We start from the raw sequence: 9,556 nt of genomic DNA, 5'->3' as shown, positions 1-9,556 counted from the left end.
CCTGAGCCCTCTGGGGAGTAGGACATCCTTAGTGCTGCCGCAGAGGTGGGAAAGGCTCCTGCCACTGCCACTGCACTCACCAGCTGTGAGCCTGGCTTCTGGCTGAGTGGTGCTCCTGCTGTGGGAGCGCACTGACCACCAGGGGCCAGCTCCTGCATTAAGCATCTGCCCCCTGGTGGTCAGTGCACATCCTAGTGACTGGTCGTTCCACCATTTGGTCGATTTGCATATTAGCCCTTTATTATATAGGATATGTCGGTGCAAGCAAATAACAAGCTTCATTTCTTCTAGAGTGGTCCTGCTTCAGCATTTATGTGTTGAAATATGATATTTTATTATGAGCCACTTTACTTTTATTTATCCTTTTTACTCTAGTTAAGTATAGTCAACAGGACTTAGTAAATACTTTTTTAAATGACTGTGTGTGTGGGTGAAGGGATAGAAAGGAAGACAGATATCTTAGTTGGCTCCTGGTTTTAGGCCTCATCAAGAAGCAAGGCTGACCAAGAGATAGAATGGTAGGGAAGGAGATTGGGTTCCAGTCCTCTTCTGGCCATGCCTTGGTATCAAGGGGATGTACACAACTTGAGCTGTGAGCCCCAGATCCCAATCCAGGAATCCAGAATGCTGGGATTCCCTCTGCACACAGTGCCTCCATCTTTGTTTTTACACAGGCCTGGGAGGTACCAGAAGCAAGTAGATTGCCCCTCCTGCGTTCCTCACTACTTTTACCTCCTCTGATTCCCACTTCCTCTTAGCTCCTAGTTGCTGGGCATTCTTTTTCTTCTACATGCAATGCCTTCCTCTTCTACTCATCAGAGTACATGCCTGCTCCTCATTAGATTTCAGCAAAAGGGTCTCCCTACCACCCCCAGCAAATCCGGCAAGTGTTCTCTATAATTGCTGCACTTTGACTCACCTCCGCCTGGCCATGTTCTAAGTCCTCCAGGGCATCGCTGGCTGCTTTTCCATTTTCCTTGTATTTCCTACCCTGTCCTTGGCCTGGAGACACCATGAACAAAGGAAGCTACCTCTAGCAGCCAGAATCCATCTTGCCTGCCCAATTTCACCATTGCTTGCATTTCAGTGGCAGGAGATTTTAGAGAAAGCACACACGAGCATGGGTGTGAGGCAACTTATATTATTCACTAGAGGCCCGTTGCATGAAGAGATTCATGCAATAGGCCTTCCCTTCCCCTGGCTGCCAGCATCGGTTTTCCTCTGGCACCTGGGACCCAGGCCTTCGCTCCAGCCCGGAGCCTTCTGTCTTCGCTCCACCACTTCGTGCCTATGTATGCAAATTAACCACCATCTTTGTTGGGTTAATTTGCATACTCTCCTGATTGGCTGGTGAGCGTAGCAGAGGGATGGTCAATTTACATGTTTGTCTATTATTAGGTAAGATTATAGTAGCTACACCATGTGTCAGGTCTTTCCTGTGTGCCAGGCACTTGGATAAGTTACACTATCACATTTATCTTCACTACAACCCCGTGAAGCCCACATAATTATTAAACACGCGTGGCAGATATGGAGACTGAGACTCAGCATGGGTACAATGAACATCTTAGATCACACAGCCAGGAAGGAGAAAGCCAAGTGCCCAGCTCCTGACTCTACTGCACACGTGCACTGCTTTCCCTCACGCTGCTCTGCACGCTGCAGCGGGGCGATCTATCGGTGCAAAATGTGCAGCTGCTCCTCCTCCAAGCATGACAAGGCATTTCAACACACAGAAGACTATTCCTGGGGAACCAAAGTTCCTATATGGCCAGTCAGTACTTTTCCTTGAGGAAAGTAGATAAGGCAACAACAACAAAAAAAGATAAACATAACCTGCTAACTTTAAACTCCAGCTTTATTTGGTATGAATACTTGTAATACGAGACATGTTTAAGGTCGTTTTAAAATTAAAAGTCCCAAGGAGGAGGTGGGGGGAGAGGGCAATGGGGGGAGGAAGGGACATATATAATACTTTCAACAATAAAGATTTATTTAAAAAAATCCATGTAAATAAAAAAAATCCAAAGTCCCAATATAAAACTTATTCCAAGGAATTACATATTGTGGTGGTGGGGTTTTTTGTTTGTTTGTTTGTTGTTTTGTCTTTGTCTTTTTAGGTTAAACAATTAGACTACTTTTATTTTTGTATTTATTTTTGCTTTATTGTATTTTTATTATGTGTTGGTTTGGGGTATACAGCTTAGTGGTTAGACTGTCATATATTTTACATAGTAATCCCCTCTAGAATTCCAGTATCCCATTTGGCCACTATACATAGTTACCACAATATTATTGACTATATTTCTTATGCTTTACTTACTTCCCCAAAGATCAGCAAGAATTGCAACAACTTCCGCAGCCAGCTCATGGCTATGTAACACTCCCTGCCCTCCTTGTGGCCCCGGTTTTAGAGTGAGCCTCTGAAAGGAAGGTCCTGTTTCCTTCCTCTCTGGCCCTTCAAAGTGCCCCCTGCCAGCCTCAGCACTTGTTCTGTCTTGGCTAGTTAATTCCCACCGAATGGGTGGAAAAAGACCTCAAGCAAGGAGACATTCTGAGGTTTACAGTGCTTTCAAGGGTGAACTAACAATAAGGTGGAAAGCTCTCCTCTGGTCAGTTAACAATAAAAAGTATAAAAACAGCTACCTTTATTTTTATGTGTGCTCTGTGCTAAGTCCTATATGTTTTGTAATCATTTTCATCTTCACACCTCAGACCCCATCTGTAAAGCAGGCATGGATCAATCCCATTTAACAGATAAGGAAGATGAGGCTGAAGGAGGCAGAACAGTCTGTCCAACATCACATATCCCACAAGTGGCAACGTGTTTAAATCCAGGCGAAGGCCCCCACCTTGAGAAGTGGTCACGTTAGTGGTCATGGGGAAGTTCAGAACATCTGCAGCCTGTGCTGCACAGTTATGTCACTGTTCCCTTTTAAAGTTCCTTTGTTTGTGCTAACCCTTATACCAGGACCATGCACTGTCTCTTTAAAATTATCATCCACTGCATATCCCAGGGTGCAGCCACATACCTGGGACTTAATCACTATTGATTGACGCTTTTTATGTTGTGAATAGTGATTCTCTTCATTTGTTCAATAAACCCTCATTGAAGCCCACTTCTGTGCTGACAGTGTGCTAGTTTCTCTGAGGACTAGTGAAGTGAAAATGCTACTCATCCTGCCTTCAAAGAAGTCTAGAGAGGGGAAAGAGTCGTAGATTTAGGGACGAGGAATCCCTCTCACATTTTGCCTGTTCTCCTTCCTTGTTCCACCTCACAAACGGAGGACATGCTCATCTGATTGGTCTGGTTCTGGAACATTGTTTTTGGGCCACACTTACTATTGGGCAGGTGATGGTTAATTTTATGTGTCAACTTGACTGGGCCACAGAGGGCCCAGATAATTGGTCCAACACTATCCTGGGTGTGACTGTGAGGGTGTTTCTGGATGAATTAACGTTTGAATTGGTTGTCTGACTGAAGCAGATTGCCCTCCCCAGTGTGGGTAGGCCAGATCCAATCTGCTAAAGGCCTGATTAGAACAAAAAGGTTGACCATCCACCAAGTCAGAGAGAATTCTTCCTTCTTGATGACTTTCAAAAATGGGACATCGGCCTTTTCCTGCCTTTGAACTTGAACAGAGATATCAGCTCTTTTTGCATCTCGAACTTGCTGGCCTTCTGACAAGAATTACCCCATCAGTTCTACAGTTCTATTGGGACTCCAGCTTGCCATCTCACCCCGCAGATCTTGGGACTTGCCAGCCTCTGGAATTGTGTGAGCCAGTTCCTTATAATGAAAGGGCGAGGGCTACGCCCTCCATCTTACTTGGCCATGTGCTCGGCAAAGGCTTCTTCCCGGAAGCCCAAGCCTCTGCTACTCTGCTAGCCACACCCAGGACTTCTTTAAACTAACCAATGACAATCAAGGGACGTGCGCGCCATAGATATGACCACATCCTGTGTAACAAGACCTGACCTGCACCTGGCCAATCGGCAGGGCTCACAGTCATCTCTCCTCCCCTCACTCCACCCCCCTATTAAAACCCTTTTTTTCCCACGGGGCGGGCACTCTCGTCTCGCCGTTGTGTCGGTAGAGGCTGGGAGCCAGACCCGGGTCTGTAATAATAATAAAAGACTCTCTGCTTTTGCATGGAACTTGGCTGGCTCCCTAGTGGTCTATTGGGGATCTTGAAATCTGGGCATAACATTAATACTATATACATAGCAGTATATATACATATATTCTGTTTCTCTGGAGAATCCTGGCTAATACAGCAAGATTCCTGTGTTTTCAGAGGTTAGCTCTTCTCTTCCATTACAAGTGGTACAGTTGGTAAGCTGAAATCAGGCCCTTTTAGTTACCTGGACATTTTTTGTTGTGGTGGTTGCTCTTATCTCTTTATATGCTAAGCCAACTGATCTTTTGTTTTTTCTCCCATACCATATGATAAACTAGAAAATGGATTCCAAGATTTAGACTCTGCCACAAGCCGGAGTCTAAGCTATGGGTTTTAATTCAGGTTTACAACAGCTCTGAGCTGGGGGAAGTGATCACTGGCCCAGCCATAAATTGGTACTTGTTTTGCACTTGCTCTTTTCCCTGGTGTGTAAATTTCATTTGGGCGCTTGGTAGAGAGGAGCTGTGATTGGCAGGGATTTTTAGGTCTCTGCTTTAATAATACTACCCCTGCCACCCTCAAAAAAAAACAAAACACAACCCCCCCCCCCCAAAACTACCAAAACTTGACATAACCCACTATAACCCACTAGCTACATCACTGGTAGAACAAAGTGTTATCATTGAAGCAAAGCCATTGACCATGAGGCCCCAGAAAAGCATACTTTTGACTTGATGGTGAAATGGGAATTTTTAGAGGTGAAAAAGGCAGGTTTAGGGAATTTTTGCAATTAAGGGGGTCCATGGAAGAAACACAGAGCTACAAAGGTTGCATTTCAATAAGACAAGGGAATTGGAAGAGGCAGCAGTTATATTTCCATAAGACAAGGAAGCAGGAAGCCAGCAGAGGTTACAGTTCCATAAGACAAGGAAGTTGGGAGAGGCAGCAGTTACATCTCCATAAAATAAGGGAACTGGGACAGTCCTTACAGACAGTCCTTGGGTTACATCAGACTCAACGTACGTCGTTTTGTGGTTACCTTGCCATCTCCCATTTATTTATTAAAAAAAAGAAGTTTCGTCATTTCGATGTATGTACATATGTGCTTTATGTTTTCTATTATTTATTTACCACAAGTAAAGGTCAGGAATTGTTATCTTTCTTTTAATTTTTTTACTGTTTCACTTCATTACTGCTGTGTATGTGCTCCATGTGAGTGACATAGGTGCTTATGTAGGTGGAAAATCACATTACATTGCTCCGTAGGAATCTCCACGTAACCCGAGGACCTACTGTTTTTACAAAATAGAGAAGAAGAGCCTCATATGTCCCATGTGAGGTTTGATCTTTGAGCTCAGGAGTTGCGATAGTGACCAAATCAAAAGGGAATTAGTGGTCAATCAGAGGGGCTATCAAGGCACAAAGATCTGCAGCCTTTATAAACCTGGGGAAAAGGAACTCGGTGGCACTCGTTCCCCCCTCCCCAGGTGGGAGTCTGTGCTTGTTCTCCAATAAATTTCCACCTTTGCTATGCCATCTTCCATCCGTGGTTTCATTCTTTGACGCCAACAAACAAAGAATCCGGGAAGCCATCCTGCCCAGGGGAACACCGCCTGTTCCAATCCAAAAAACCCCATATCAATGGCATTGTGGAGTGTATGTGTTTTTAGGTCTCTTTTCCAGCACTGGTCCAAGAAATGGCCTTGGAATATAAAGAACATTGAGGGCTAAGCAATGCCTGTGATAGGGCACAGTTAGACTGTGACATCGCCCTTTGAAAAGAGACGGATACACAACTCGGGTATCAGCAACTCTGGCTGTATCTGCAGTAGGAAAACAATGCTTCTTATTACCTATGCAGAAATAGACACCCACCCACACTCCTTTACTAATGCCCTTTATTAGTCATAATCCTTAAAGCCGACTAAGTTCAAATAACTTCCCAGGTACCTATTAGAGAATGTGATAAACTACCTATAAAGTTTTGTACACCATAACAAGTTTAGACATAGCCTTTCCAAAAAAAAAAAATCAGGGTCACAACCAGAAACACCCTACATTTATACTCTAAACACCAGGACTCCATCACTCTACTTATTCTTATGAATATATTTGCATGTGATGTGATTCTATCCATTTAAAATGGGCATCACTCTCTCCTTATGGTGGGTTTTGAGTATGTAATCACTTTACTTCTCCGCTCTGCAAGGAAACATGGCAGTGGATCTCACACAGATGCTCCTGAGCAGAATCACCTTGAGCCGGTGGGAGATAAGCAAGAGCTGCTTTTCATCTACCAGCCACTGATTTTCTGAAAGGCAAACCACACAGCCTCTTTGAGGTCCAGGAGAGAGCTGCAAGGGAGCAGGGAGATAAAACTGAAGGAAAGAGTGGATTTGAAATAAAGTTCATCTCTGTCCTCTAGGTGTAGATGGCTATTGGCAAAGCTCAAACTGCCAGATTCTATCAGAAGAGAATTTAGATGATTGTAAAAGAGGGTGTTCTTTTTTTCTGTTCTCATTTTTAAAAATTAATCTTTATTGTTGAAAGTCACATGTGTCCCTTTTCTTCTCCCATTGCGCTCTCCCCCCCCCCCCAAGCCTTCACCACCCACTGTCTGTGTCCTTGGGTTATGCATATATGCATATGAGTTCATTGGTTGATCTCTTCCCCCCTCCACCCTCCCCTGCCTTCCCTCTGATATTTGACTGGGTTAGGGGAAGGGTGGCAAGTAAAACAACGAGAAATCTAAAAAGATCTTGAATAAAATGTTCACGTTAGCAGAAATGGTTGCTTTTAATTATAGCGTGTAGTGTACAATGTTAACACTGCTTATGAAGTCTTCCCTTCTGTGTATGTTGCACAATAGAATCATATATATGGATTGTAAAAGTAATTATTTTGTGTCAATTTCTTCTTTAAAAACAACATGATAGATAAAAATTTTGGCTTGATAGTTTTTCAGAATAGTTATGACTTCTATAAACATTGTAAACATATTACATTTGAGTATTACCTTTCCTTTTTAAAAAATGCTTTCCCTTGGGCTTCAATATAAACCTGAAAGAAAGGCTGGATAAATGCTCTTATCTCCACTTTGCACAGGGACGCTCAGAGAGTAACAGTGGAGAGGCCAGAAGAATCTAGGTTCTCTGATTCCTGGCCTCTTCTTCCTGCAGACTCCCTCTTATTCACGGTTTATTCAGGGAGAGAAAAGCTCTCTTCTCTGTCCTCTTTCTTTTCTTTTTTAAAAAATATATTTTTATTGATTTCAGAGAGGAAGGGAGGGGAACAGAGAGACAGAAACATCAATGATGAGAGAAAAGCATTGATCGGCTGACTCCTGCACGCCCCACACTGCGGATCCAGCCTGCAACCCAGGCATGTGGCCTTGACCAGAATCGAACTTGGGTCTGTTCTTTCTCCTCTTTCTGAAACATGTATTGTTTTTCTCAAGGTGGTCTTTTGACAATATATTCTCTTTTTTTTTTTTTTGACGATTATTTTTATTGCAAGTGACAATAAATGGGACCGAAACCCTCCCGCCAGGTACACAGAAGAAAATCAAGGCTGGAATTCCACTCTTTTTGTCTATATTTCTCTTGTCGTCTGAGAATAGGTGGGGTGAGGCCGGGCTGATGAAAGAAGAGAAGCACAGAATAGTGGGAAGGGTGGGGTCAGGAGACCTGGATTTTGGTCCTAGGTCTGCCCTACTCACTGCTGGCTTGGTGCAGTCCTCTATCCTCTCTGAATCAAAAGTGGCCCCCTGGGAAGGAGGAGGCGGGCCCACATGACTCTGGAGCCCTGTCCCCTAAGACACACTGGCTTCAGAGGATGGCACATGTCCAGCTCTCGTCCTCCTGGTATCGTTTGTAGGTATGGTATTCAGAGTCCTGTTCATCATCATCATCTGTTGTGGAGGTCGAGCTATCTTCTCTCTCTCTTGGGAGCCCTGTGTCCCAGGAGTCCACTGGAGACCCATCCCAATTCTTCAAGCATGGGTACGTCATCCAGGCTGCAGCCTCTTGTGCCAGCCGCTGCCAGCCGCCTCCACCTGCAACGTTTCCGGTAGGATCAGCCGGGTCCAGAATCACGGGCATGGGTTGCTCGAGCTGTGTCATCAGATATTGACAAATGACAGGATTTTCAAAGTCGTAATACTTAGTCCAGTAGACGCAAAGCTGCCGGTAGTGCACGACTAGTTCCAAGACCGTCCGAAACCCCTCAGCGGTGCTGAAGTAGGTCTCCTTGCACCCACGCTCCCAGGCGTGGACGGTCAGCAGCTCCAGGGCGTACTGCGGCGGCAGCGGCTTCCCCAGGCGCTGCTTGCACAGCTGGTACCAGTGCTTGACCAGGCGGATGAGGCTCTTGAGCTTGGTCGGCCGCTGCCGCAGGAAGGCTTTTTGCAGCTCCGTGAAGCAGGGGGAGAACTCGCCCTCCTTCCCCAGGCGCGTGCACTCGTTGATGAGCCGGACGTAGATTTGGGGATTAGGTCTGTAGCCCTCGTGGATGTGCGGCACAGGACCCCACTGACCCAGGATGTCAAAGGCAGGCAGTACATCAAACTCCACCTTCTCGTCCAGCCAGGGGGACCAGAACACAAAGCTGAGCGCGCGGGGTTTCTCCCATCGAGGCTCATGGATCTCAAACTCCACTCCTGTCTCTCTCTGAAAGGCTTCCAGCTGTCGTATGATTTCCCAGATGAACTCCCCTCGGCGCTCCAACTGCTCCTGAAAACTTCTGAGCTCGCTGAGGAAGACCACGAGGTCAGCGTCAGAGCGGCCTCTGAGGGTCGTGCCTTTGCCCGAGGAGCCGCCCTTCACCACTTTGGACACCCGGACTCGGTGGGGGGCACCTTGGAAACACCTCTCTTTGAGGAAACTGCAGATGGCATCGATGGCTTTTTTGACCCTCCTGCGGAAAGGCGTGTCTGGCCGGAGGTGGTCTTCGATGAACTTGTCCAGATTTCTGGCCGGGGTTAGTCTGAGCTCCATCGTGACGCTCCGGCAGGGCTAGGAGAGCTGCTGAGCTGGCTGCAGGAAGTGTGAGCCTCTCTTATCTTCTGCTGCCCGAGTCTGCACTGGGTTAGGTTTCGTTTCCTGGGAAGGGAGGAGCTGTGTCTTTGGTTTTGCTTCTTGGCAGGTCAAACAATCCTGGGATCCCGGAACAGCGTCTGCTCTTCCAACCTGCTCCTCACCTTGCTGTCTTTGTTATCAGCCCTTTCTTCAGACTGTACTCTGAAACTGTTGCTCTTTAACCCCCCTTATTGCCAAGAGCAATCATAATTCAAATATGATTTTTGGTTTCCTTCTTCCTGGTTTTTGTTGTTGCTTGCTGACACAGTTGTCTCCTATAATCTTTATAGTCTCCTATGATTTTTTAAAAAAGGTTTAGTTACAGATGACAGTCAATATTATTTTATACTAGAGGCCCAG

General features: G+C 45.7%; 1 protein-coding gene across 2 annotated transcripts; it reads right to left on the bottom strand.

Moving 5' to 3' along the window:
• Window positions 1–7,611: 7,611 nt before the first annotated feature.
• LOC102419007 (2'-5'-oligoadenylate synthase 1-like) lies at window positions 7,612–9,172 on the bottom strand. 2 transcript variants are annotated; one of them, XM_023760454.1, is made up of 2 exons: window positions 8,051–9,172; window positions 7,612–7,972 (listed from the first exon to the last, which is right to left on the bottom strand). In XM_023760454.1, exons 1-2 carry the CDS (start codon window positions 9,113–9,115, stop codon window positions 7,949–7,951), a joined length of 1,089 nt encoding a protein of 362 aa, XP_023616222.1. In that variant the 5' UTR covers window positions 9,116–9,172; the 3' UTR covers window positions 7,612–7,948. The 2 variants fall into 2 exon arrangements, with proteins under 2 accessions (XP_023616222.1, XP_014317983.1); XM_014462497.2 differs by having other exon boundaries at window positions 7,612–9,172.
• Window positions 9,173–9,556: the final 384 nt, after the last annotated feature.

The sequence above is a fragment of the Myotis lucifugus genome, unplaced genomic scaffold, assembly GCF_000147115.1.
Source record: "Myotis lucifugus unplaced genomic scaffold, Myoluc2.0 scaffold_182, whole genome shotgun sequence".
Taxonomy (NCBI): domain Eukaryota; kingdom Metazoa; phylum Chordata; class Mammalia; order Chiroptera; family Vespertilionidae; genus Myotis; species Myotis lucifugus.
This window is presented reverse-complemented; position numbering and strand designations above follow the sequence as displayed.

Excerpts from the sequence above, each read along its gene's own strand:
- LOC102419007 (XM_014462497.2), bottom strand. The coding sequence starts at position 9,115 with ATGGAGCTCAGACTAACCCCGGCCAGAAATCTGGACAAGTTCATCGAA.